This window comes from Rhamphochromis sp. 'chilingali' (assembly GCF_963969265.1).
Source record: "Rhamphochromis sp. 'chilingali' genome assembly, chromosome: 5".
Taxonomy (NCBI): domain Eukaryota; kingdom Metazoa; phylum Chordata; class Actinopteri; order Cichliformes; family Cichlidae; genus Rhamphochromis; species Rhamphochromis sp. 'chilingali'.
In genome coordinates this window covers 17,879,449-17,905,445 of record NC_137932.1, presented here as the reverse complement: position 1 = coordinate 17,905,445, position 25,997 = coordinate 17,879,449, and the positions used below count along the sequence as shown (strand labels likewise).

Sequence of the window (25,997 nt, the reverse complement as noted above, 5' to 3'; positions counted from 1 at the left end):
TGTTGCACTGGTAGACCTAAAGGGACAGTTAACGGACGAAACGTGCTTATTTGCTTTTTTGACACTGTGGCGCCGACACAATGAAGTTGAGCTGCAGCCAGCAGTTATCAGCAAGCCAAAGCTAACTGAGTGTCTACACAGAGAGCACAATGCAACCAGTACATCTAGTAGATGTACTGGTTGCATTGTGCAGGTACACGGTTTGAAGGTGCTGGAGCCAAAGACATAATGACTGTAGTTAAAAACTGAGCAAAAACGACTTGAATAACGTAAATGCATAATGTTCTCTCAGATGTGACAAGTAAAAAAAAAAAGATGGCTGAAATGTTTTTTTGTGAAAACAGCAAAACTCAACTCAAGTCTGGACACGATATCCTGTTCGTTACACAGAAGTGTGAAGAAAACATTTCACAGTTTAGAAGAGAATCTGTTCTCATATTCTGACGTCTCGTGTTCGCTGCTCCGTAGTATAGTGATTACTATATTTTGCATTAAATGCAAAAAAAGATCTGTGTGTGTGTGTGTGGTGGTCCCAGGCCTGGACTATTGGGAGCATTGTGTCAGGGTTTTCCTCTGTTTCTAGTCCTTATCCCTGTAACTGCCCAGACAGGTCATCAGTCTGCAATTAATTTCCGCCAAAAAAAGGGCTAATAACCACATTCCTCCAAAACTGTGAAACTTTTCCTATAAGTCTCCAAGAATAATGTTAGTCACCAGTGTTGAATTAGTAAAAAAAGACCTCAGAGATTGCCTTTACACTCAAAAGATGTGTGTTTAACACAGAAACACACAGCTGTTTCTAACTAAATAAGATTACACAAAAGCTGATTAAAAAAAAAAAATCAATGGGGAAAAAAAATCCTAAGTACAAAATTAACAGCAGGCCTGATAACACAGAATACGTAATACGTTTTGACTCCACAGGCTAAACAAAACTAAAATAACTCAAATACAGGCTGAAGCTGGCCGAACCAGCTGAACCTGAAGTGCTACCACTCTGTTTGTGCTTCTTTTGGCAACCGAATTCTCTGCACCAATCAATCACATTAGCAGACATCTGACACGATCCTTCCCACTTTGCAGCTGCTATTCACCCGCATGGACGGTACTTTTATTTTCAGTCAGTGAGTCATAATGCTGCTGCAAATCCTCAGCAATGTTCACCAAATACTCTTAACAACTAGAAGGGAAAGTGTTAGGAAATAATCACCTGATAATACTTGCCTGAAACAAACAAACAAACAAACAAATCTATTTCAGCCTAAAGAGAAGTCACTGTGCAGCTCTTCACTTTTGACAGGCACGTTAAAAGTTACAGACTGGCCTTAAAGTTAAAATGGCTTTTGCGTTGAGCCAAATCAGAAGCAAACACTGGTAAAACACATTTCTAAAAATATTTTTTTCTTCCAGCCTTGAATCCTCATGGCTAACACATTTCATGAGTTATTTCTAGACACAAGTGTGATACTTCTATTATACTCCACCATACTAGATGAGAACAAGACAATGGAAAACTGTGAGCACCATTGGAAATCCTTCACTGAGGTTCTCCAGTAAACCAAACAACAAGTGCTGAGATCCACTTTGACCTTAAAAAAAAAAAAAACAAAGGGCTGTACGATTGTCATATGAGAGAAATGGGACTGCAGAAGTGTTGAGTAACTTCTGAAAGCTAACAGCAATTTATGATGTTACAACATATAATACACTGTCTGGCCAAAACAAGTCACATCTGAATGTAACTAAGGAAACACATAAAAGCCTATTACTGCAGTAATGAATATGTTTTTGCTAACAGATTATCCAACACTAACCAATGCAGTTCTCAAGCAACCATGTTTGAAGATATTCTGCGGTTGTGGAAAAGCCATTAGTCCATTTCAGAACGGTCAAATTATTGGCCTACATGGTGAAACTACTAAAACAGATCAACAGCAGAAATCAAGGATATGTTTAACAGTGAAGGTAAATATTTCTAAGTGCACACTGAGAGCTCAATGGAAGCTACGTTGCTTTAAGAAAACGTGGCTTAAATGAGGTTTATATTTGCTAGGGAGCATGAAGATCAGACTCTGGAGCAATGGAAAAAGGTCATCAGATTGATGGGAATATTTGGGGAAGAACAGGCAGGTGAAATGCCTACCACACAACATCCTGTGGGATCAGCGTTATGACCTGAAGTTGCTTCAGTTGGTCAGGTTTAGGTTCGAGAACATTACGTGCCCCAAGAAAAAGGTCAGCTGACAACCTGAAGCTACTGAAGTCAATTAACTTCCATTTTATTTATATATTGCGAAATCACAACATTGGTGGCCTCGAGTTGCTTGAGGTAAGGTAAGGTAAAGAGCCTAAAATAATACAGAGGGCAAGCACTTGGCCACTTGGAAGGAAAAACTCATTTTATTTAACAGGAAGAAACCTCGAGCATGGGTGAGGCGCTGAATTACTAGGTTTTTCCCAATAATGGGAATGGGAAGTTCGAGGGGTACGGCAGACTGGAGAGCGCTTTATCCACACTGAGAATCTTTGCTGAAGAAGGTTTTATACAGCAGTCTGACTCTCCCATCATCAATGATGAAACCTTTGGAAAATCCTAATAGAACTCTGGATGGAAATAAATGCTGGGGTATTCCCTAACCTTACAGAAACAAGCCCACGGCAAGTGCACGTTGTCATCAATGCAAAATACTGAAATTTGTCTTGGTCAGGCAGCATACAGCAGTCTTGTTAGGGGTACAATGTGTAACACTAATAAGTAATCTCATGGTTTTCCAAAGGTGCTTTCCACATTTTTCCAAAGTGTCCCGATATCACGCTCACAAAAGTAAATGCATTTGAGAGAGAAAATATGAACCTATTGAGCAAATGTTTCAAGCAGTCTGAGCAAACTCTACAATCGCACATCGAGGAACGATCCATGGTCGACGAAGGACAAAGAAGCTCAACAAATTATATTTATGGCTTTAGGATTATGCATATTTTTCTAAGCTATTTGGGTGGAAGTTACTCCCCAAATGTTTGCGTCAGTGTGTGGAATAAAATACAACCTTTGATTTTTTTAATCTGCACGGGTGACGGAATTTCAGGTGGCTCCATGACACACTTATAGGGATATGCCCAAAAGTTATGCTCTTCTCTCTGCTTGATTTCTTAGTATGTAGAGGAGAAGAGCCTCACAAACATAGACATAAACCAAGTGAATAAGAAGCATAAGGTTTAAAGAAAAATTAATGTTGAACTTTTGATTGTCAGCTGTTCTTGGTGCTTGAAAAGCATTTAAAAAAATGCTAGACTGATTGTTCATATTAACCTAGAGTATTTATTCATATGCGCACCTGGCTGCTAAAGCTGAAAGTGCTCTTCTTTCAGAGAGGTGCTGATTTTGGACAATGTTGTCTGTAATGCTAGTAGTAATATTATTTTCTCCCCCCAAACTACAGAGATAAGTACAGAAATGTGGCTGTATATAATATAGGATTTACTGTTATATTACACTGCATTACTTTAAGCTTGTTGTCACTATCTGTACTCAGTCATTGCATTTCTGAAGTTAAAAAAAACATTTCTGCAGGTGCACCATAAGGATTTCAGCTCTATTAATGGTTGTTTCAAATGTAGTTCTCTTATTATTATTACTGTACTAATGTTAATATAATGAAATGTGTCTTTGAAGGTGAATTTTTTAAGACAGTATTGGCTTTGATTCGGTTTTTGTACATCTATATATGTACTTTTTGTTAACAAAACTACAAGGTGGGTGGTTCTCTTCCTCACATATTAAATAATGAATGATGTACCAGCCCTTTTTGAGTGAAGAAAAACACTAACATTTTATAGTATTAGTGATAACTTTCTTGCCTAGTTAGTGAAGCTGCAAGTGATTTTGAAATGTGAAAATATAGTAACAGACATGCTGGTCATCATCACATTCAGAGATCCACTCTGAATATAATCAAAGATTGGACTATTTGGACCTGAGATTTTAAGAAGCTGCTGTTGAGAATCACTTTGTGAGTTCAGAGGTGCGTCTCATTTTCTGATACTTATGAATATTAATTTTGATGTAGTAAACCAAGTACCTACTTGTGTAGGGTGTGACATTTGACAGGGTACTGTCATTTCAACTTGAACATGGCAAGCTGTTCACTCAGAGAACTACTATAGTAGCAGGTAGCTCGAACTGTCGCAATACTTGCAGCATTACAAGTTACAAATCACTGACCTAAAACTAGTTTTGCCTACACTAAAACAACCCAAGCTACGAATGCAGATCCACTGCCTAAAAAAAACAGGTTGCTTTTTGCTAAATAGTGCGCAGCGACTATTTAGCCTGCTCCTACTGGTGGAAAATTGTTCACCGGCTCCTCCCTTTCCACTTCAACCATTAAGGGTCCAGTCATACAAGTCAAGAGACTGGTTGGCAGGAGCCTGGCAACCACTGGTCACTCCAGCAACCATTGATTGTTAAGGTTTCTATAGGCTGCTGACAAGAGACCAGTCAGTGGCTTGTTGGTAATAATTGGTCACTAGGGAAAAATGGGTATTTCTTAATCAGTAGGCGAGTGGTTGCTAGAGGCTGTTGCTAGTTGTGAGGTGAAATCGGCTACAGAGAGGTATACAGTGTGTAACATATTGCCAACACCTGAAAACTGTTCGAAAAGTGGTACTGAAACTGTGAAGAGTCCAATGTAAACACAAATGGATAGTCTTGGTCTTCAGAGTAAAAGTTGTGGTTTTTGGAAGATGTTGGTGTAAACGGTAAGGCACAACTTTTACTTTGAAGGGGACCACTCCCAGTGTCCAGGATGTAGTCCACTTTTTCTTTCTCAGATTCTTGGTGGTCAATTAGTGTTTTCATCTCCGTGTCTTCCATGAAAACTAAGGGCGACTGCAACAATTTGCTAGCGATGAAAGCAATCACAAAAAAGGCAACAACATCGAGGAATCACTCACCAACTGGTCAGGGAATACACAGTTCGGTGACTAGTCTCTAGGCCTATAAGTGACAACTGAAAAGCATTCTCCAATCAACTTTTAATAAATGTTATGTTTACAGCAGGTACTTAGTGTGAATTGCATGTAGTGTACAGAAGCATACAATAAGAGACAGAGCAGGTTTGTGCATTAATGGTTTTCAGCATGTGAGTTTTGCAAATGAATTATTATAAAAATCAGACTTTCACATGGGTTACATTTTCTGAACATTTTTCTAATTAATATTGATGTGATTTATGGGTTCATAATGTAACTTTGATGTTGTGTGCAAAAAATAAACAATCTAAAAATCAGAAAAATAGAGGCTACTGCCTTAAGACATCATGTCCGCAACAGTATACATTTGAGTTCCTCCAAAACTCTAAAAAACAAACATACAAAATAAAAAACGAAACAAACTGTTGTTTGTCTGAGACTCCACTGATGTGCTACAGGCTTGAAAACGCCTGTAACACGGCAGTGTGAAGATGTCACCAGAAGTGGATTTAAGTGTCTCCAACTACAAATAGGCTGCTTTTAATCACGATCGTGCTTCAGCGCAATTGAGTTAATTAAACTGAGGCCCTCTGCGCAGAGGTAAGTGTTTGCTAATGTTAACTGGTTTGACTTCACGAAGAATTTGATGAAAAGGATAAGGGCTGATTTCAATGATACTACGATTGTTCAGCCTGGAGTACTTAGGTAAGTATTGCTTGAAGGCTATGATTCAGAACTTAAATGGGGCATCCCTGAATACCCCAATCATTACAAGGCCCCATGATTGACTAGTATAGTTTTTGCATTACTGGATCATGGATTAAAGGAATACTCCACTGTTTTTTTGTAACCTCATCTATCTATCTTTACATTATAAACAGTGCAAAAAGTAGCTACTGTATATGTGCTTTGCATTGTCACAGTCAGACTTTTTCAGGAAAGCAAAAATGCTTTCAAGATTTCAGTGGAAATGCTGGCAAACTGAAGGTAACCAGCGGCACATTAGAGGTTAATCATGAATACTGACAGCCGTGTTTAATGTAGCAGAGGTGAGAAAGAGGAATATTTTCACTTGCAAGCCTTCTCATCATGTGCGAAAATGTGTGAAAACGGAAATACAGTGCATTGACCACAAATAATTTTGAAACTGGGTTTAATTTAGTCGAACAGTGGTTTTCAGTGGCCTCCAATCTGGTTTTGAGGCATTTCCACATAATAATAGAAAATACAATATTGTTACAGTATTATAAAATCATATATACTGGAGCTTTAAATTCTCTTTACTAAAGCAACTAGCAAAGGAGAAAAAGTTTAAAGAACTTTAAAGGCCTTTTTCTCAACCAAATTTTGATTTTAAAAACACTAACATGTAGATAATATTTAATATCTACATTAAAATAAAATAAAAAAAAACAGTGGAGCATTCCTTTAATTAAGGGCAGGCAAATGAAATCTGTGATATGCAGCCACTGATAACAAATGGCACAGTAAATGAATGATTTACGTATAAAAAGAAGAGAAAAAGTGCCAGTGACAACCAGCTATGGCATATTTGTATTTAGGAAAAACACTAGGACCACATAAAACAATTGTCTTTTTAAAAAAGCTAATAGGACAAACCTTAAAGATACCAGCTGGCAACAAGACAAGGGGCCCACCCTTCATCATGTACCAATAAGCAAAAAGGCAATACAGGATGAAGAGCCTTAAGGGGAGGAGTGAGTGTGCTGGGGCCAGTGTTTGATTTAATCTGGAATAAATTGTAGAAAGAGGGCTTATTTTAATACTAGTTACACATTGGTGGAGATCTTGTACTTAGGAGACATGTTATTATGGAACCAGATGAAACTAAAAATGACGCCCATGGTTTTGGGTATACGCTCGTCGTAGGCAAACGTCATGGCCTCGTGCAGCGGGACTTTGACCACCTCGATAAGCTCTCCCTCCTTTGGCTCACCTCCACCTGGGCTGACGCAGTTGTCATCGGACACCTCAGCGTAAAACATGGTCTGCTTGGCACCGGTTACACCGACACCCGACCTGGAGGAGAGACAAAAAATAAAAAATCTAAAAGGACATCTTCTTTCATTTTTAAACAGGGCTGAGTGTCTTGTGCTGGTGCTTCAGTATCAACACAACACTCTTAGAGACCAAAACAAAGAACTCAACAAAGTCACATATGAATTCTGTAAATCTGTCTTTCACTCTTTATAATAAAAAAAACCCCATATGGTGTAAAAACAATAAATTCTTTAGCATTTCAATAAAATATTAAATCTCTGCCGCAGGCGACAGTGCCCTCAGGTTGCCTGCTATTAGCAGAGCGCTTCAGTATACTGAGTACTTCTGTCAGAAACACCCTCATAGGTGTTATGAGGGTTAAGGTGATCCCCGTCTGTATAATGGAAGCAGCCTACACACAACAATGGTCGTAGACAACACCAACAGAGCTGGAGGTGGTGTGTAAGCTATATCAAAAGCGTCCTTATGAGAGTCATCACTCAAAGCTGTCCAGCTGCTGCTGTCTAATGTGGGACTGTTCGTCTCCTGGGTCTTTTCACTGCCGCTTCAAGCTCTACTCAGCTAATAATACATGGACAAAGATGGATGACTTGCCTAATGCTTATTTCCAGGTCACTTATATAAATTGTGCACTTTTAGTTTATAATTTCAGAACTTCCTCCAACCCCCGCGCCCCCCCAAAAAAAACAAACCATACAAAAAACCCTGCACTGTCACAAAGACTGTTAAATAATGTTCTTATAAATCTCTCTACTTGACCACTCAAAGCGCTTTATTCAACATGCATCATTCACCCATTCATAAGAGCAATTTTTCTATGCCTTTCTAACATTCACAATCCAATGGAAGCATCAGATTGTGCATCCACTGGATTGTGAATCAATTGGAGAGCAACTTGGGGTTGGTATCCTGCCCAAAGATATTTGGGCATGCAGACTGGAGCAATCAGGGATCAAACCACCAACCTTCTGATCAGTAGGTGCTCTTCTGAGCTACTGCCAAACAGTGTTAATGCACTATTAAACCACTGTAAGGGTAATTGTCAGGCACTTTTTTCATTTTTACAGACTAAACTAGTGAAAGAGCACCAAATCACAGCAAGAAACATTCATATATAGAGCAAAGAATGATCCGACCTAAAGCCAGACTGATATATGATTTTAAGACCCATATCGATACCGATATTTAGTGATTTGAAAAAAAAAAAATACGATATAGCCTTAACACATGAAGCATAAATGGATTGGTTATGTGTATTTATGAGTCTAAAATATTATGATAATGCAGTTTAAAAATAATCTTGTTTTAGTGTCATAACTAGTGATGGACTAATCGTTTACGCTCTGCCCAACTCTCGGATGAGAGAGTTGTTGCGTTTCCAAACAAGTATTGCCAACAGGAATGTTGTAGAGTGCCCTCTGGTGGATAATCTATGTAACATCAACACCACTAGCATGGCTGTGAAGGGTGTTCCTCCTTTCTCGTCTTTATGTTTTTACATTTTTATTTATTGTCCGTTAAAGCAGATACAGATATGTCAGCTAATATTGGCTGATATATTAGCCCTGTCTACATATCAGCTGGGATATAATCTAACCTATCATGTTCACGCAGCTAGTGAAAAAATAAGTGGAAAAATGTTCATTTAGATGAGGTTAATAAACAATCATATACCAATCCAACAGTGACAGCTTTTATAGACTAAGCTCATTTTCAATGGCTGTACCTATTAGCTGAAAGAGTAAAATGGCAAACAGTTATAATATTTGCCTGGTTATTTAAGTCTTTAAAAAAAAGTCTTCTTACTTTATTTTCCAAGTGAATTTTGAGAACTCACTTTACTCCCAGTGCTCAGGATAAGGGGAGCACTGGTTTTGCTATTCACTGGCAGATCATCACACAGGAAAATTGCACACATGATTTGACTAACACTTTCAGTCTGGCACCTTTTAAAATCCATCCATAAAGCTTTCCCAAGCCTTTCCAACAGACAGGAGTTTTTGTGTGTGTGCTCCAATAATCTACAGTATATATCATTTAAAAGTTTGAAACACTGCAAATGTAGGTTATTTCCTAGTAAATGCTGCACAAGGAAGTTCAGAATGTATAATTAAAGGAAATTATAACAAAATAGGACAATAGGAAATTAATTGTTAAGGGACAAGAAATCCAGTGGGAGTGACTAAAGTAGATAAGATACACAAGATAATGAAAAACATTGCACTGAGACTTTCCTGTGATTTGAGTTGATACTTGACAAAAGACCTTGACCTTGACCGAGTGCTCCTAACACAAACCATCAGCTGTAAATTATTTTTGAATTATGCGCAATAAACCCAAAAAACTAACCTGTAAGAAGTAATCTTCTTCAGCTTGGAAGCTGGCACATCGTAGCCACATTCTTCCAGCACCTCCTGGCGGGCGATCTCCTCCAGAGAGAGGTTAGGTTTGTCCACCAGGCCAGCGCAGAGCTCATAGGTGACCCCCGCAGAGGCAGGCAGCCACTGAGAAGAGCTCTCCCCTTCTGAGGCTGACTGGCCCTCCTGAGACTCCGTCGCGGCTTCTGCAGCACCCTCCTCGGTTTTTTCAGCAGACTTTGGTGGCTGCGTCTTGGCTTTTTCCCATTCACACATGTATACAGCTGATGGTGGGAGAAATGGAAGAAAATGCCAATACACTCGGGTAAAAAAAGCTCATTTTAACTGCAATGGCTACTTTTCAATCTTTAAACATTTATTGTCTGATAAATTCTATCGTGAGCTCAAGGTTTAAAATAAAGTCCCATTTTGCACTGCAGATAAATACTTAAAAAAAATGGCAAAACAAACGGACAAAACAAATAAATCAGTGCCCAGGTGTCCTTGAATTTAATAAACGCCAATGTGGAAAAGTCTGGTGACTACTAACAAAGGAGGCTAGGTTGCATCGTAATGGGACCTCCTGCAGTCTATTTATGAGTCTGTATTGTTACTTCCATTCATTTGAATAAAAAGTATGCACAGGATGTCCATAGGATGTATACCAAACTTAATCTAGATTGGTGAACATAATGAAATTGAATAAACTGTACTGCAGTGTTTTTGGTGTGCCACTTTGTGAACACAGAAAAAGAAAACTTACCTGGACGGAACTGTTTGACGAGGACAAAACAGTGTGATGTGGTGTTGAAGATCAGCACAGATACACTGCAGACATTGGGGTGTGGGAGAAAGGCAGAGTTAAACAAATGTTATTCTCAAAGGACATGTTTTCTACCTGCCAAAATGACACATCACTGGTGCAGTGACGTCAAGTTCAAGAGAGCAATAAGTCAGTGGTGAACCATTTTTTAAATCCCTTGTGATGGAATCACCAGTCTAAAACATGCACAAGTCAAAGAACCCTGGATTCATGTATAAAGGTGGTCAAGCGTCGGGTCCAAACGCTGGTTTTTGCCAGTTGACAACCAATACTTAGACTTCCTGAAAACAAAAGACCGCCTGGTAAAAACTACTACTCTACCAAATTTCTTTACCTGGCACATTCTCAAAAACCAGTATAAAGCTACCATAAATAGTGACATCACAGCTGTTGCACGACACAAGCAATGTCATGACTTTAAACTTAATGCAAGATGCTACTTGGTGAGGGGGGGGGGGGGGGGGGCTTCTCGTCGCTATGTCTGTGTGACTGAGGCTAAACAATCATACCTGTGTTTCATTGTGTCTGGTTTCCGTTACAATGTTCATCCACTTGAAAGTAGTTTTACTTGATTCTGCAGTTTATAATTAATCCTGGTTAATCGTCTACTGGGTCTTAGTCCTTCAGTTTATCCTCTGTCTGAAACGAGTTGTTTCAGAGACTCTCCATTTAAATAAACCTTCGTCCAATTGGTTACCCTTCACAAATGGAAGATGTGAAAAGCAGGTGTGTGGGGCTTCTGTGCAAAAAAAAAAAAAGCCATCTGCCTGAGACGCCCATGTTAAGAAAATCCACCCTTACTAACATTAAAAAGAAAGTTGGGGAAAAGAAACTGAAATATACAAAATGTTATGTAGTTCTGTGTCATTCAGGGAGACACACATCTCAGTGTTTAACAAAAATCATAACCTACAAACAAACGGAACGATCATACCCCTGACTTAACCTTTGTATTAGACATTTCCTGTTACAAAGACCTAAAAATAACATGCCACTAAAAATAAAATGGTCTGCCAAAATGAACAGTTTTCTAAAATAAGAGTCTTGCTTCACTGCTGATATTCACAATGACTCTTAACAAGCAGGATATGGAGATAAAATAGAAGGAAGGTCAGCATGATATGCTTCGCCACTGGCACCCAAAGAGCTCTATAGGCACAGGTGGGTCACCGCTCGAGTGTGTTTGTGTGTATGTGTGTGAGAGTCTGACTGTTGCTGTTTGTGGCGACTTGAGGCCTGGGGTTTGTGTTGGGAAAGCGGATGCGTCTGAGGCAGCAGGAAGCCCTGCCCTGTCTTTCCCATGGAAAGAAGGAACCAAGAGTTTGCTGGTACAACACCTAGCTGCAGCTCCTGGGCTGATACTTGGTTAATGTCTGTTTGCGTTTTAGATTTTCAGTTTTGCCTTTTCAAACATGTGTAATGTCAGCTGACTGGTTAATCCTTCTTAAAAACGGGATCATTCCCTTTTTAGTTTATTTTATTGAATCCACTACCTCATTTAACCTTCAGTGAAAACAAATGTCTAGTCCCTACAGTGTGCATTAAATCAAAGGAAAAGTAACTACAGACCTCACTTTTATTGGTACAAACACAGATCATAGCACACACCGATTAAAAAGTCATTAAAAACACCTCTACTGTGCATACTTAAAGTTAATAAAAAAGGTAAAGGAGACTACACCAGGTAATAAATGTAGCAGCAAGCAGGCCTGTAAACTATGACAGCCATTAACTGCCATTTTTACAAATTCAAACATGCTTGCTGCTTTGTTGGGTCCTTTTTCAAAACACTTTTGTGTTCAAAATTGCAGAATTGAACTTGCACTTCCAGCAATAACAAGTTAAAATCAAAGCTGGAATTAACTGTGGGGTTAACTTATAAATCCTTATAAATTTGCATAAAATATACCATCTCATGGCCCTGAAAACAGCTTCAGAAAAAGGTCAACCATCTTTCTATTACTGATTAAAAAGCCTTTGATTCATATCTGGATCCAGTGAGCAAACTCTGCGACTTATCTATTCAGCTCCTTTCGCCATACTCCATTGTTTGCTCTCACCTTGAGAACACAGAACAGCCATTTTCACCTCCTCCCTTGCATCTTTCTAGAGCTTCTTTTTCACACTGATATTGCTGAAGCTGATTGCAGATATACACGAGAAGACTGCGCTGTAGGGCAATATCACCTCACAAGACACAAGTGAGGAGGATGTAGACAAAAAGTGGGTCACAGGCCTGAGGCATTGGAGCTGTCCCTTGTGGCAAGTCATGGTCTTATAGTGCTGTTACACACCATTACTGCTCTTCTACTGCTTCCTGGTGAAAAAAAGGAGCTCTAACAGTTAAACCAAGAAGCAGGCTAAACAGACACTCAGGACTTTTCATGCACGGTTAAGCTTTCTCTCTGGGGCATCTGGCTGAACAGCGGGAAATCTGGGTTAAGGCAGACGTATGAGACGCAGGACTAAGGTGACTACTGGTAGAAAGCTTATGGTTTAAGGATATTATTATTTGGCCCAAGTCCCACTAGAAAAAAAAAATGGGTTAAAGGCTACACAATCCATCTTCTGCTGTCAGATCGGAGCCAAGGACATAACCACATCCCTTCTTTCATTTACCAGCTTTGGTTTAAATGAGTCAAGTGTCGTAATATTACATTTTTTAAATGTTTTTTTAAATGAATTATAAGATGCAAATTCTTTATTGATATAAACAGAGCCACATTACGAACTAATAAAACTTACAGCAAGCTAAAATGCATTAGAACAAACAAACAAACAAGGGTTTAACACAGTAATCATTTTATTTTTATCTTTGCCTTTCTGTTGCCTCTGGGCGTCTTTTATTCTCAGATTCATTATGTGAAGCTTTCTGTTATAAATAAGGACTACAAACCAATAAGAATGGCACCTGTGCAATGAGAAACCTCCTATTTCCAAAGGTTTATCAGCAAGCATCTTAATACACATATATAAAAACAGGCAAAGAAGGACATGAAGCTGATGTCCCATAAGTATGAATGATCTAAATTATAGTTTAGAGTGTAGTTTTTATGTTTGTCTTGTTTGGAAAACCATTTCCACGCAGTCAAGTGTGATTTTACAGTCAGGTAGCTTTTCTCAGAAGGCAATATGCAAACTTCAGTTAGCTTTGTAAAGTTTTAACGCTCTCCAAGCTCTATAGAAATAGCAGTTTCTTAAATAAGTTAAAGAGGTAAAACTATATACTCTTCAGATACTTTATTACTAATTCTGTTAAAAATGTTGCAGAGTTTGTTGTCATCCATGACTCACCTATAAAGTAATTTGTGCTGTTGTGTCTGAATGTGTCCCATGGAAGAGCAATTCAGTTTCATGTGTTTTTGTAGTTTTCAGGTCAAACCCTGCTTGTGCAAACAAAGTAAGCACTTGCTCTAGATAAGTGGCAGCTAATGAAGCATGTACTTCCAGAATCTTTGGCTCCTGCATTGACGATCTGCACCTCTAAGTCAAAAGCCACTGAACATTTTACAGTCAACTGTCGTATTTACACTGAGAGTAAATTGTTCCCCTTGTGCAGAGTTAAGTACTATATCTAAGGCAATATCCACACACGGAGCTATTAGCAGTTGTGTGGCAATCAGAGCCCATAGAATATCAATTACATTGAGCAATTTCAAGTGACAACGGGAGAAATAACCCCCGGGCAAAACGATATGGACAGGTACAGAGGTAAATTTTTCCCATCTTAGAGCAATCGAAGTGACTACCAATGAGAGCAAAGGATATGCAGCAGTCGATTGAAAAACACATGGGTGGCAAATGCATTAAAGGCTTAACAAGGCAAATAGAGCCTGGAATGTCCAGTAGCAACCAACTGTCACAATATTTAAATATTGACAGGCCTTAAGAGGTGAGGCCTGTCCAACAAGAAGATGAATCCATAACATGTGGAATACATGTGAATAGGTGGATAATCCACATAGTGAGGGAAAACCCTTGGGATCCTTCAGAAGAAGCTAAAAGCAAAGACTGTGAACCAGATACACCCTGAAACATCATGAAATATCATGAAAACCCAGGTTATCAGTTAACCTTACAGTTTAATTGTATTTATTTATGCAGTACTGTCAAGACCTTTTAATAATCTTGGTAAATGAAATTTCTATTAACTACTGTAATTTCCCCAGGAGGCCACTTATCAAATAACCGCAAATCTTGGTAAATGTGCATGCTTATGAAGCAGATGAATAACTGTGCACGTCGCCACAAACTCATCTTCATAAGAATTTTAGAAACAAGCTGAAAAAAATGTATTCAATAACGCATCTCATAGCATTCTGACTACAGTCTCTTCTAGTCTAATGTTGCCTTTGATAAAAAAAAATCTGTCTTTCAAATCTTTGACTAGTTCTTCTGAAAGACAACATCCTGCTGAGAAGAAAATGCTATGCACACTTGCACAAAAATGCAAAACAATCCAGGGTCTATTTGATATATGCCCCACGGGGAATAACCCGTTTCGCAATATCCACATGGGGTAGAGAAATGCAGGTTTGGGTTTACTGCTTCTTCCCTCTGTGGCACTATTTTTCAGAAGAACTTCTCTTTGGGGTCATTAGGAGAACAAAATGGGGCTGAAATAACCCGAGACTTACCTCAGGGCATTATGGCAGACTGCGAGTTGGAATTACGGCTTTGACGCAAATGTGTGATATTTCTCTTACAGAGCCCCACTAAAGTTCAGACATTTATTGCCACTTTCCCTGTATAATTGCATGGCACTGCTTTCTTCAAAACAAGGTGTGTTAAGGTTGACGATCCTCCAAATACAATGCATTTTTAAGAGAAACCAGATCATTGTGGTGTAAAAATACCAGAGAAGTCAGATGAGAGGAAATTGGTTTGGATGTTCAGGAGCAATCTAGGAACCAATAAGGCTTAAGCCTACCATGGTCTGGAAACTGCCGTTTTACATAGCCAGAATGACAAGAGGTATGTGTGGAAGACTAAAGGCTTTTAAACTTAAGTACACTGGACCGACTGCCAAGCATGGTGGTGGTAGCATCTTGCTCTGAGGTTGTTTTACTGCCTGTAGTACTGATACACTGCATAAGTGGATGTAATAATCAAAAACGAGAACTACCTCCAAATTCTTAAAGCTTTACTCAACAGTTAGACAACTGAAACTTGCACACAACTGGAATGATGCTAAACACACATCAAAACAGGTTTTGGAATGAATAAAGCAATCTAACATTAAACTTCGGAAATGGAATCCCAAAACTGAGTCTATCCCAGTGACGTTAAAAATGTTATTGCTCCGACTTGTGAAATTATGAATTCTTATAAAGCAACAAATCTTGTCATGATCTAAAGAAACCTGAGAACCAGTAAGAACCAAAGTCATTGACATCTATCAGTCTGGAAAGGATTACAAAGCTATTTTTAAGGCTTTGGGACTCAGGCAAACCACAGTGAGAGCCATTATCGACAAATGGAAAAAAACTGCCAATAATGAGAAAACTTCTGAGCACGGCTTTATGTTTAAAACAAGCTCTCGAGATTGAATAACCTCTCCTGACATAAACATGTATGTTATACAATTTCTCAACAATAACAATGCTGTGTGTCAAGGTCTCATTTCAGGCTACATTAATGTTTTCTTACCTCTTCTGTGTAGTCTGGTATTATTTATTAGCCATTTAGTTTGCCAATAAGATGTATTGAGTAAATATACATGCAAGTAAAGGACAGGAGCAGTAAAAGTAAATTGAAAGTGTTTTTTACCTGTCATGGGTCCGCATGAAGTCCCACGATTTCTTTGTACCATTCTGCGTAGAAATAAGATGACAATAAAACACCATAAATTAAAAAAAAGTATGATCTCATAGTAATTCTCAAACACTGCTGGGTTCCAGCTGCATCAATCAAAGTGTTTAAAAAGATAAAGAGTGCCTACAGTTTGCAATCAGTGTATTATAACCTGTTTTATTTCATATGACTTGCATGACAAGATATCAAATCCCCTCTCATTTGGTTAACAAGAATATTTGCTGCACAATTAATGTTGTCTTATTGAAAAAAGTGCACCCAATAAAAACATCTGCAGATGCAAAGCAAAAGAAAAGCACCACGAAAAACGTGTTTTCTTTTTATGCCTTGCAATTGCCTCACAATTGCAGAGAGAGATTCCCGATAACTAAACAATAAAACCCTTAAGTGACAGAAGTTGTTGTGTTTGAAAGCCCTGTGGACACATCAGCACATTGGCATAACAGGCAGCTTCACTCTTTCAGTAAATTTCCATCTGTATAATTATGATCAAGCTGCAAAGGAGGTGTGTTACCCACACAAAAGACAGACAAAAATATTTCAGAAATCACAGGGCTTCAATTTATAGCTTGTGACACATGCATTGTCTGGCATGTGACTCTCATCTGTAAAATGATGAGCTAACATCCTGAAAGTTTGGTTTCCTTTCTTTTACATTATTTTCATTAAAAATGGCTGGAAAAGATTTTAGGAGTTTGTTCCGAAATGTATAAAGCCAAATTTGTTCAATGGAAAGCTACATGCTCTAAGCTTTGCTGCTTTTTGAAAATATAAAAACTGGCATATCCACTTCTTTTAGCATGTATTGGCCAATACATGTCATTGCTTCAATCAACTGAATTCCTAAAGCTACATTTAGCTACATGGGTCAAAATGTCAGGATAAGGCTCAAGGTCAACCTGCTTTCTACATACAGCAAGGCCAGTGTAAAGCTAGCATGACCTAATGCTACAATACTCAAGGTGAAATAATACCAAAATGTTTGTCTATTTCCAGCATTTACTCAGCCAATACAGTGGCACTGAAGAATAAGTCGGGCAGATGAAAACAACATTCATCAAAGCTATAATTACATGAGTAATGGAAAACAGCGTTTTTTTCGTCTGTTTTCCGAAAACAGCTGAAAAAGCAGGAGTAACTTCCAAAGAAAAGGTGTGCCAAGCTTATAGGATCATTACCAAGAAGACCTGAGGCCATCATTGCTGCCAAAGGTTGACTTCTTACTTGTCATTTAAATAATTGGTTCATGTACCATCAACAAGCTCTCCCTGTGTGAAATAACCACATTAACCTAGCATATTCCTATCTCTGCATCCAGTGCTGTTTAAATATGGTAAAGTTGGCCTACATTTTCTATGCCTGAAGAAATATGGCCTTGATTCAAATTTAGGCTGCACCTCCTCTCCACCTACGAGCTCTTTCAAACGCAGGGATGACAGTTTTACTAGAACAGGCTTATCCCAGCTACAACACACGGTGTGTTAGTGAGCTGTTTTCAGTACCACCCAAGAAAAAGGGAGGTGGTACGGCTAATTTCACTGATTCAATCAGACAACATAACTGCTGTTGTAGCAACATGATTTGTGGTTAAAGCTGCAATATGGAATTTAAAGATTTCTATCTGAAAGGGAAAAGTTTAATCACAACTACTTGATTGTGTGGAAGTTAATTTCCTTTCAAAGCATGTTCCACAAACAAAATCAGCCCAAAAAAAAAGAAGAAGAAAGAAATGAGAACGGCAAGCTTGGAAGGAAGGAAGAGGCTTTATTTAGCACCCATATTATCAGTTACTCATTTCTTTTTTTTTTTAAAGTTCATTCATTCATTCAGGGTTTCATCTGTAGCGTAGTAACTAAATGGCTGGGGCCTTTCTGTATAGAATTTTCATGTTCTGTGGGTGCTCTGGTTTCCTCCCATATTCCAAATAGATGCAGTTAGTGAGGTTAGGTTAACTGGTTATTCCAAATTGCCCATAGGTATGAATGTGAGCACATGTGGTTCTCTGTCTGTGTTAGCCCTGTGATAAAATGGCGACCTGTCCGGGTGTTCCTTGTGACCCTAAATGGGATAAAGCGGAAGAAAAAAGATGGATGACTGAATGAAAACAATGCCTTAGATCCCAGTCTCTCCATCCTACAAACTGGTCAGTGACTCTCTGGGAACTACAAATCCCTTGAGATAAAATGTATATTCCTTCACCAAATGGCAAGTGACTGCTGGAACTAACCAGGTATAATTAATCATAAAGAGGTATACGGATTTCACCAAAAAACAAACAAACAAACAAACAAACAAAATAGCAATACGACTCAAAACTATGATATTTACAAGACCAAAAAAAACTCACATTTTAGGAGACAGTTCTGTCTTATGTTGATTACTTTTGCTTGATAAATATTTTGAAGACAAGTGAATATCATAATTTGCGCTGTACAATAGCTGTGTTACTACATTACTATCCCCTCTGTAAATCTGCGTCTAAGCAAAGGAACTAAAATGCACATCAACAAAATGCAAGCTACTGCAAGAACACGGCATCCAGCGCATGATGTAAGAGGTCATAGTCACATGACCTTAGCATGAAGCCAAGCCAGGATAATTCTGTTCATGCACCATTAACTGTCCTGATTTGGTGTGAAATGGAAGCATAAAACATTTATGTTCATTTATTTGGCTCCACAAGTAAAAGACTGCCCACTTACATATGCAATTTTACTGCATACTTTTATTTTAAAGCTGAGATAGCAACACTCAGTGATTAACTGAAGGCATTTTCTGTGTCAAATAAGAGAGGAATTCCTGTCAAAAGATCATGAAAGAGTGAAAAAGTCACTGCAATGAAGTCACTCAGAAATGCTGTAAATAAAAATACATTTTTACTCCAATTGCAGTGACTAAAAAAAGAAAAAAAAGATAGAACAATGAGAGTCATACATAATCTCATGTTCAGCCATTATTAAAGGCCTGATATTATGTGATTAAAACACTGCAGACATGCTGCGGGTGTAATTACTCACTAAATCCTTCCATGTCAGAAATTGGTATATGTGTTTTACATGCCATCATATGAAACCAAGCCCTTTCACTTCTCCTTATGAAAGCAAAGCTGGTATGGTGATGGAGTGTGTGATAAATCATTTTGTCATGACTGAGGTAGGGATGCACGTCTCGTAGCTTGTTGCTTTATAAAAATGCTTGGCTCTGGAAAATGCTCTGCTGAGGCGGAGTATTTTTGCCATCACTGAACGTATTACATGGAAATTGCAGGGTATTTGCATAAGTAAATGGTTACAAATGCATGCAGTAGGGCCCCTAAACCCATCCATGTTGTTCAGAACTGAGCCTTTGTCAAACTGAGGCTATACATTGCATTGCTGTACAGCAGACACATTAAAATATACAATAGAGCTATACTTTGAGATAAAATGGCATTTTATAATCCAGTCCTCCAGCTACGGCAGGTTATGGTTAAAGTGGCCCTACAGCCAAGTACAAAAACAAGATCTATCACAGGACCAGAGCCTCTGTGTGAAGGCAGCTGAATAATCTCGAGAACCCCCAGAACAACCTGGTCAACCTCCCGGTACAGAAACACAAAACAAGAAGAATCTGAGCAAGATTTTAAGACAGAGACTGAACCTTCAGAAGAAAACCTTCAGATCTCTTGGAACAAATGCTAAAAGGAGTCAAAAATGCTTAGGTGGTCAATAATGCATCTAAAGGCTTCTGAATTTGCTCAGTGCAGAAGAAATGTGCAGGAAAGGTGCACCATCAGTTCAGAGTAAGCTGCAACTACTATACAGACATTTCTGGTAACAACACAAACTCAAGGTTATGAAACAGTGAGGATAAAAATAACATCCAAGAAGGTCTTTCTATTTAAAAAAGCAAAAAAGAACAAAAGTCATCTGGATTTCAAGATTAAAGAAATACCTTAATGTTGTCAGCAATTTCAGACAGCACCACAAAGAGACTAGCAAACACCTCGAATAGGGTTTGTTTACAGTACATCACCATTAATTGGCCATGATTACTGTTAAAAACACTGTAGATACAACACATTTATCTTCCAGCAGTGACCTACTACATAAGGTAAAACTGCACCGCATGAATGTGTCAGCGCACACACATTCCCTCTTTAGTCTCCTGTCACCACTCACAGATGGCGGGGTTCCCCTCATTACTCAGGCCACTTGCTGAGAGAGGGGAGGCGGGGACAGCTTGAATGGCCCAGGGGAGATGGAGAATCATGGCCGACACAGATTACGACAGAGAGATTAGCCCACGGGGGGAAAGAGAGAGACACAGGCAGAGAAAGAAAGAGAGAGAGCAAGGCAAGCAGAAGCAGGCTACACAGGACCTTGAAATTAATGTGGTCCCTCTGGCTTTGGCCATCCGAAATGACAGGCTCGTACGTGAATGGCTGTTGTAGGGAGGGATGTATGGTCTTGATCTTTTAGGTGCTTAAAGTCTAATAACCATCACACACACACACACACACACCTTCTATGCTGACTATAAAGCAGACAGCTGCAACAAGAATAAAAAAAATTAACTACCATCCTCAAATACAATAGCTCCCTTTGAGTCTCATCATGCGCGCTCCAGTTTTTTTCCTGGTTTCATTTATAGTCTCTCTGTTTGACCCTGCTGTCTCGACAAAGGCAGCAGGACTATCATTACAACGGTCAACGTGTTTTAAAAGTAACAAAAAGCATCTACACGTGCAGGGGGGGGAAAAACCAGCATGTGCAGTTTCTTCTCAAGGACGCAGTTTCCAAGTACAAACTGACTGTGTCCTCCAGTGAAATCCACAGAGAGTATATAAACCTCAAATCAAGGCCAGTATACATCAGTGCCATCACCAAACTGAACTTCAAACCTCCTGCCTGGTCTGTACCATACACACACTGAGCCATATTATTTTATTTAGATACTTCCATTAAAAATGTTCCAAAAGGTACAAACACCACGAACAAGGTTGAGTAGTCCAAGTCAGTGATACGAATTAGCAGACAAGAGGCTAAAGCAGTCACAACCACCGTGTTCCTAACTCTAAGCCTCACCGGACACAAAAGTAGTACCATAAAGCAAGCACAATACGTCATTCTTCTTGAAACAGGAGCTTTACTGACCTCTCAAAATTCCTTATAAAGTGTTGTGAATGTCAACTACTTCAGCTGCTACTGAAGGAAGGGTTGTCTGCCAATCTGTCTCCAGCACTACTGTTTGAAGTTGTATGCCAACTGCAGGAGGCAAGACAGCACTGTTGGTATCAATACTGTTGCAACTGAGTATCCAATAGTAACATTTTTAGTACTGATTAATATTTCAGTATTGATGTATTTTTTTTTTTTGACAACTCTGGTGGATTTTAGTTAGTTTCTGGAACTTATTCACAGGGGAACAAAAACTAGATGCTCTCTCTGGATCAACTAAACTGACCATAGTGCACCAACGTTCTATCTTCTGTCATCATTAGCCTAAATTGAGTCTAAATGAACATAACATAGTGCTTATGTTAAGGACATAGTGTTTTCAGTGAAAGAAAAGTTTCGTAGAGTATCGAAGAAATCAAATACTTTAACGCATTTATCTCATGGCAAACCTGTAAAATCAAATTTTGAAATAATTACAATTGATGGAACCGTTATTCATTAAATCTAGACTGTTTAAACTGTGATAACCCGTGTTGTTATTGTGTTGTGAACAAATAATTTTAATAATTATATCCTCCTGGAACTGTGCCCTTATTTATAAGCAGATAATCACTATGGCAATCAGTTAACTGCTGTGATTCAAGCACGAGCAGATAAATAACCATTCACGTAAGAAAATGTGCGCTTCAAGATCATAAAGATCTCATATTCATTCACTGGCTGAAAGACGCACAAGGTACATAATTCTAGATGAATAATTCAAATCATTATAATGAATAAATAGAAGGTAATTATCTCGCTCTAAGCACCAACTCGTGATTCGCTGTCAGCACGAGGCGACAAACATAAGAGGGGTTTCCCAGAGTCAACAGAGCACAATCACCTGCTTTGGAGAAAGCACCAATAAACACTAATGATGCAGAGAGTCTCTTATGCATGACATTATGTACTTTTGGAGTGTGTTGCTGTGAGTGTGAGTAGATTTCTGTTAATGGCCAATAGCAAAAGCTGAAGATGTACAGATGAACATAAAAGGATTGTGGGAGAGATGCTCCCTCGGCATGACTGAAAAGCCTTTGTGGGGAGTCTCTGAACAGCCCCTCCTGACGTGCAAGGCAGAAATGATGAGAATGAAAGAGAAGGCAGGACAGAGAGAGAAACACAGAGGGTCCACCCGTCATCTCTTTTGTTGTCCATCTGCTGTCTTTAGCCGTTCCACCATCCTCTTGACAGGCTTAACCTTCCCCCTCTGCTGTCACAGGTGTGTACCCCAAATGGGACAAACTCCCAAAAAGAGTACCATGGTACTTGAGTTTTTGGATTACACTGAAAACAACAATACAAAAAAGAAGCTTCCATACATGTAAACCACAATTTGTCACTGCAAGTACCAATTAAAAGCCCTTTTTTCTCATTTGTTTCCAAAACAAAATATACAAAAGAGTCTTTTTTGGCATGTACTAATTACATGAAACAGATGTCATTAACGTGCTCTTATAATCTACTGTGTAAGTAACGCAGCAGCTCCTAAGTTTTAAGAATGAGTTCAGCACCACAGTCACTATCCAGGTTTTACACAACCATATCCATAGCCCAGCAACAGAGAAACTGCACAAATATTTTGAAACCTAAAAATAAATTCATCCTGGACTGCCGCCCGTGTTTGGGTAAGGAAGCACTTCTCACTTTGCAAGGAGACCATCGGGACACAGTCATCACACTTTGCTTTTAGTGGGAGGACAATTTTTATAGTAAATTATTAATGGCTAACCTAAAAAAAGTCAATCAAAGTTCATTGGCGGGGACACTTTCGGAAGCCCAGACCTTCTCATATTTAAGATGCATATATAAAGCAGTGCAGTGAGGTAAACGATGAAAATGAATATCAGATTTTGGTCAGAGATAATCAGCACTGCCTAAATTATTTTACCACCACCTGGATAAGAAGCTAAAGGTGGATAGATCATAGATAGATGCTGGCATGGATGGATGAATAGTGACTAAAACTGCACCCGCAAGCCCCTGAGACACCTATGTCCTTGGATAATAAATATTATCGACCTACAAGACAATTGACTCTGCACAAGAAGCGCTGCAAAAGCAAGGACGTGTTTGAAACGATTAAGTCATATTTACACCTGAATGCTAACTAGGAATAACAAAGTCTAGTTAGAAAAAATGAATCCCATCAACATGAGCATAAACATTTTTCCCCTCTTTTAGGTGACTTGGAGATTAGCACTCGCTATTTCAACCTCACTGAACTGCATTGCATTCATATTCAGAAAAATGTGAGATAACTGTGGCACTATGATCTGAGTCACAGCGTGACTAAATGAATGACTGAATGAATAATTTGTAACTGATAGGAAGAAACAGTGAATATCATTATGGCACTGACAAAGAAACCAAATTTTATTGGGGATGGGAATCAAAACCAGTTCACAAGCTTATCAGTTCATTTCATCAGTGTACGCTACATCTCTCAAAACAATCAAACTCAGAGGAGTAGCTTTCCTTTTGCAAATACTTTTTTTCTCCTGTTTTTTCCCATGTGTTCAGGTGCAGTGAAAGTAACAACTGCAGTGCTTCTAAAAAAGTTAAGTAGGCTTATTTTTTTCCACACCTAAAATTGATGATGAGCCACTAAGAGAGTCCGTAAAAATACCTACAAGCAGAATTAGTAATCACATTAGCAAAAAATATACTGACTTATTTTCTATTCATCCTCACTAAGGAAACTTATTGGGCATGGTCAGTAACAGTCCAATCTTACTGATTACAGTCTTCCTCTTTTCCTCTTACCTGGTAGCTCTATATTCAACATCCTTTGTTCAATATATACTCACTATCCCTCCTCTGCACACCTCCAAACAATCTCAACCTTTCCTCTCTGCATCTCTTAATAATGCTGACTCAAATTGCTTGATAACTGAAAAACCAAATTTAGGTACTCAAAATAACTGGGTAAGCCTTATTAAACTAAAGCGTTTGAATATAAAGGCACATCTACTATGGTTTATATTTAAGACAGGAGCATGACGTTGATACTAACAAAAAGACTTATAGTTATATTTTCTTAATTGAAACTTAATGCAAAAGAGTGATGCTGATCTGAGGTAGGAGCATGTTTCTCTGCACAATGTTCTGTCCATGATCTGCACATTTTTGCAGGTCAATAAAACACAAACACACGCATAACACTTTAAATCCCGAAAGGATATGAAAAGGAAAAACTACTCAGTGTCGCTCAAACACAAGCCTGGGCAACTTAGCTCTCTACACATCTGAACTTTCAAAACCTTCGACCTTACTAGACCCACCAGACTGGGTCACTTTGACAGCTGAGATCAACAAGTCTCGCCTGTCTTTACAGTGCAAATAGCGCGAAAAAAACCCCTCTCTTTTCACGTTAAAAAGACCAACTCGAGCCATCTACATCTCCTCGCTCTAATATAAAGCATGTGCCTCTGTTAAACCATGAAAAAAACCCTCTGCAGTAGCAGCAGGCTACCGTTAGCATGGTAGCTCATAGCTCCCTGTTAGCTTAGCTGTCTCGTAAAACACAGAGGTAACTGCGTTTCAAACCAGACCAAATACAGACCTCTTTAGGTCGTCGTGGTGCATGTAATGCCAATTTTTGCTGTCAGTGATTGTGTTTAAGGTCGGCTTAGCCTTCATGTTATGCTAAAAAAATGAATGGGGGTGGGGGGGGGGTTGGGTTAGCCTACATCATCCAACAGCATCTACTAGCCGTTATTACTCAATAATAACTCACCTGGCTATAGTGCACCCTGAACGGCTTTAGATAGTCAGACTCTGTGCACGGAACCACTTCAATGTTGTTAATCTCTTCCATAGTTTACACTTGGAGCTTAGATTTGGAGGCTCACCGCTGTTGTCTGTCACCCGCACACTAACTGACAGTGAAGGAATGCCTACGGAAGCCGGGAAAGGACATGAGACTTGGCAGTAAGGGAACAACAAAGGGGGGAGTGAAATGAATGGCGTTAAATTTATATAACAATATAAATATATGTGAAATAAAGAAGAAAAGAACAATGTTTTATTGTTGCATCATCTTAGCCCCAGTTATCTTTAAATGATTAGTCTAGATTAACCTAAAGAGCCAAGGACAATGCAATATTGCACACTATACATTCTATGTCACTCACCAGTGCTGCCCATAATACTAGGATAAAGGATGTAGCTATCTTCTGATACCTGTTAGATGGCAAGACAATGTACTTTGTGCAAAGGGAAACGTGGTGGCTGATGACTGAAACCAATGAAAATGCAACAGCCTGCAGTTGTCAGCTTTTCAAAGCCAGCTACAGCAGTCAAACCATCTAAGGCTTCACTCACGCAGGCCTAGAGACTGTTCTGACAGCATCAGTCAAAACCACATGAGGTTCTACCCTATATTGACTGTTCATTTATCCCACCTAATAATACCACTTGGGTCAGTTCAGCACAGAACCCAAGGTTAACAGCGTTAAGTTAACTGCCTTTTGATCTGTGTGGATAGTTTTCCTCTGTGCTGGGTGAATTTTCCTTTTTTCATTACTCAGTCATGGATTTGAGCCCACTTTGATTGGCAGATGTTCTAAGACAGGCAGCTGTAGCTGATATGTGTCTGGAAGACAAACTATTACAGTACTGTTTATGTCTGTCCATCACCTGTACACACTTTTTTCCTTTCTCTTTCTTTTGCTACTTGGGGGATTTTTCCTTATCTAAATCAAGACTGTGAACACAGAGGGTATTTTATGCTGCAAAGATTTCTGTAAAGTCTCTTGAGGCCTTGTGCCTTGTGATATTGGGCCATACAAATAAAAGTTACTTTATCCT

The 25,997-nt window shown here is 38.9% G+C and overlaps 1 protein-coding gene across 1 annotated transcript; it reads right to left on the bottom strand.

Moving 5' to 3' along the window:
• Nucleotides 1-238: 238 nt before the first annotated feature.
• Nucleotides 239-25,072, bottom strand: nudt14 (nudix (nucleoside diphosphate linked moiety X)-type motif 14). Its single transcript, XM_080883633.1, has 5 exons — nt 24,925-25,072; nt 15,943-15,986; nt 10,114-10,178; nt 9,343-9,634; nt 239-7,011 (listed from the first exon to the last, which is right to left on the bottom strand). The coding sequence occupies exons 1-5, from the start codon at nt 25,003-25,005 to the stop codon at nt 6,762-6,764; spliced, it is 732 nt and encodes a 243-aa protein (XP_080739759.1). The 5' UTR covers nt 25,006-25,072; the 3' UTR covers nt 239-6,761.
• Between the last annotated feature and the right edge of the window lie 925 nt (nt 25,073-25,997).